The sequence below is a fragment of the Cariama cristata genome, unplaced genomic scaffold (assembly GCF_000690535.1).
Source record: "Cariama cristata isolate BGI_N322 unplaced genomic scaffold, ASM69053v1 scaffold27010, whole genome shotgun sequence".
Taxonomy (NCBI): domain Eukaryota; kingdom Metazoa; phylum Chordata; class Aves; order Cariamiformes; family Cariamidae; genus Cariama; species Cariama cristata.
The window spans coordinates 21533-25419 of NW_009594502.1; the positions used below are offsets into that span (position 1 = coordinate 21533).

Sequence of the window (3887 nt, forward strand, 5' to 3'; positions counted from 1 at the left end):
AAAGGCCTTGGACTTTGGACTGCAGAGACCACTTTGAGTTTTGCTCTCATTTCAGCAGGTGCAGCTTTCAACTCCTTGAAAAACAAATGCTCGTTTGCTTTCCTGGTCACCTCTCACTCAGTTTTGTTCTTGCTGTCATCAGAAACAGCACAAAAAAGAGTGAAGGAGAAAGGCTTAAAATAGGGTTCCCTTTCTAACTAAAAAGTTTTTGATGAGCTAACAGGGTAAGTAAGTGCAAATCTCAGCTGTGCTGGTCCCATGACATCGCATAAACCTTAGGCATAGCAAGTAGCATTCTTGAATGCATCAAAATCTTGTCTTTTAGCATTTAATGCGAGACATTACAAACTAATGAAGAGAAGAAATGTATGCAGTGTTGCTGTAAACCAAATATACAGATGTAAAATAATTAAGATTAAACTGCTCCATAAAAATGCATGTCAATAAAACCCAGTCTGATAAAGTGATTTATGAATATTTTTCTAGAATTACTAAAAAGAATGATTTCTCGTTTGAGGCTCTGGAAGTCTTGAGTCACATTTTTTTTCTTTTAAAAAAATGTCTTAAAACACATGGCTTTACAGCTGCTGCTTGGAAAATATACACCTCCAAAGTCTGACTTTCATTTAAATACAAATGTACAAAATGTAAACTGAGACAATAGAGAAATTTACAAAACTTTTCTTTAAAAATAATAAAGACAAAATTCAGTTCTAGTATGATGCTATTTAAATACGTGCAAGTAGTCATGTTCATTGATTTTTCTATTGCAATGTTCTAAATAGACAAATTTGATTCACACAGTCTTGAGTGCCACCTCCGAAAACAGACCTGAGTGGAAAATTCTTCTTAAAATGCGAGGCTCCACTGGAAGGAATGGATAGAAAACCTCCATTTTGGGGAGATCCTGGTTTTTTTTCACTCAATGGTGGAGGCTCTCTCATCCATAGAAGCTCCATAGATTATAGTGGAAGGATGCAACATGTTGTTTCATAAAACTGAGTTGGAACTAGCTGCTTCCAGTGGAGTTTGAACTTACGTGATTTGAATTTATGTGGTGATTTAAACTGGCCTTTGAATTTGAAGAACTCTTTGAATTGTTCTGATGCTGTAGAAAGAGGAAGACAATGACAATTAGATTCCAAAAATATGCCATACTTTCCTTTAGCCCAACATTGTTCATTTTACGGTGATAACGTACTGACTGGACCGCAAGATTTTTGTCTGAAGATCTTTGGATGTAAAATATTCTTCACTTTCTTACCTGTGTTCTCTCTAGGTCAGGAAACCATGGCAGTTCTTGAGGAATGCACCCAAGAAGGCTCACTCGAGCTCCAAGAGTCAAATCAATTCACTGCAAAATGTCAGTATCTGCTAAATCTGACTAATACAGAGGATCCCTGCCAATGCTGAGGCATGGTTTTAACCCCACAGAAATAAGAATGTTATTATAATAATAATGTTATTTAGATTTGCAAGTGGCGCTGTGGTGCTTCATGAAAGCTGTACATCATGTGTTATCTGGTCTGCTCTCTTCTCTAGTGTCTTGGTTTCCTGCCATGATTAGCTCACTCAAAATTTGCATTTTCTTTTTTTTTAAACGTATAAATCAAGGATTTTCACAAGGAACTTATTCAAACCGTATAACCATTTCAAAAGGCATTTCAGCGTACCACTGAAAAATTGGTTGAGTAAGAAGTTTTCAACTAATTGAAACAAAGCTCATGAACAACACTGGAACTCCTGGTGGTAAAAAAATCACAGGAGGTAGATGGGAAACCTGGGATATGATGTATCAGTCAGGAAATTACCAGGTAACTGTGACAGCCAGCCCTCTCTAAGATGCACTATCTTTCTCCTAACAAAAATACCACCAGAACATGGCTGTGACACTGGGCATCTACAGGAGTTTCCTTGTCTTAGTCATAAATGATCTCACCTGTCGTTTAAATATTCTCTGTAGCAATCCTTTCTTGGGTGGCTCTGGGGGGTAGCTTTTGTTTAGATCTGGTGAGATAGTACCATTTGGTCCAAATACATTCAGTTCTTTGAAACACTCTGTTTCTATCATCTAGTGGAATACAATAAGAAAGAAAAAAAGAAATTATGCATCTCCATAAATATATTCCAGTAGCGCTAGATTGTTCAAAGTCAGGATCAGGACCGGCAGCTTGGGCAACATGTTAGGAGAGTTAACAGTTGAATTCCTGCTAGTAGCTATAAAAGGCAAATAAAATGTATGAAAAAGAGAGCCTGAGTCCGCTCTGCATGTTTGCACATCAGCCTTCTTAGAAGTTGCCCCATAAAGCTTTCTGGTCTTTTCTTTAGCACTATGGAGAACACTGGGTACAGACAGGCATACTCACAAAATCCCAGTTATTAGCACCTCTCTGCCTAAGTAGATCTGCTGTTTGACCCAGAGTTGGATTACGAAATCCACTCTTGGCTGTGTTTCGATATCAAAGACCCAGATCTGGAAACCCTGGAGTAGTTCAGGGTTCAGTGTCAATTGTTGCAGCTGGGATCCACTGCAGGTACAAGACAATGGGTGAGATCAGGCTCAGCAATGGAGGAGCCTTCCATTAGAACTTCCAGCCACCCCACAAAAGTTCCTGAGAGCTGTTGTCAAAACACCTCAGTAAGAATCCAGGAGAAGGAAGTACAGTAGGATCCTCGCCAATCTACACAAATATGCAGAGCCAACAGATACAGTCAACTGAACCTGACATCTGTGGTACATTATAGATCTTGAAAGAGGCCATTTGTAACTTATGAAAGCATTAGAGTCTGGCAAGTTATCCAGTAGCTATATATTACTGGAAATATACAGCTCCTCTTAAACCATCTATGTTAGGGGGTTTATTGAAGTAATTTTACTATGATACATCCTTACCTCATTTTGCCATGGAATAGACACTGATCCTGTGGAAAACTTGGAATAGAAATCATCATCTGTTTGGTCCAGGTTAACTCCTTTCACTGTGGAGAATTGCTCGATGTCTAACACATCCTTGCAGTATACTGCTCTGGGCTATCTCAGCAGAAAAAAAAAATAAAAAAAAGAAAGAAAAAAAGAAAACCAGAAAAAATATTTCTGAGTGTGACCATGTGCTTTCATTCACAGATTCAGTCAAGTGAGAACGCCTAACAACAACTGACTATCTGCATCCTGCTTCTCTAGACTAGCTCAGCCAGCATGTTTATCATCAAAGGCTGACTTCAGTTTAGGCATGTTAAGTTTCCCACTTTGAAGTCCTCAAAAGCATCAGCGCAGCCAAAGTAGGTTTAAGTCATCCATGTAGCATATGGTTAAGAGGTGAGGGGAAAAGGACAGGAAGAGCAAGAAAACAAAAATCAAATCCTTCAGAGAGGGAACAAGAGAAAACCAGAATGTTGATGAGTGACACACTGGAGACGGCTCTGAAAAGGGACCTCTAATAGAAGTGTCCTTCTGCTCAGACAGCTGTGGAGTTTGCAGCTTAAAAGCTTAAAGGAATGTGTACTAATTGCTAAAGAAAACAGAAGAGGTTTGGCATTTTTCCATTGTTTTTATTAATAGCTCAGCTGCTGGAAGCTGTCCAGAAGCACCTCTATTAACTCTTTTAACTTGGCTGCATTTCTTCAAACAAAGAGTCAAATGGCTTTGCCTTTTTAAACTACTTAATTTTCTGGGATGAGGGAGACAGGACTCTTTGCAGTGACACTGCTTTTAGCTCATAATCCAGCAATCAGCCACAGAAAGCAGAAATAGTCATCACTGGCTACCTGTCACAGTTAGTGTGGTCATCTGCATCCCTAGAGAATTCCCATCAAAACCACATCAAAACCACCCTTTGATGCACAGGAATAATTGAGGGGTGGCTTGTGGGACTAGCCTGACCTGCTGA

At 39.2% G+C, this 3887-nt stretch overlaps 1 protein-coding gene across 1 annotated transcript in view; it reads right to left on the reverse strand.

The window, feature by feature from the left end:
- Positions 1 to 506: 506 nt before the first annotated feature.
- LOC104160256 (G protein-coupled receptor kinase 5-like) overlaps positions 507 to 3887 on the reverse strand; it is a gene marked incomplete at its 5' end in the record, with an annotated part of 6281 nt that continues 2900 nt past the window's right edge. Inside the window, 3 exons of the mRNA XM_009698349.1 lie at positions 507 to 1108; positions 1940 to 2071; positions 2894 to 3031. Coding sequence (XP_009696651.1) covers positions 1010 to 1108; positions 1940 to 2071; positions 2894 to 3031 — 369 coding nt within the window. The remainder of the gene's footprint in view (positions 1109 to 1939; positions 2072 to 2893; positions 3032 to 3887) is intronic.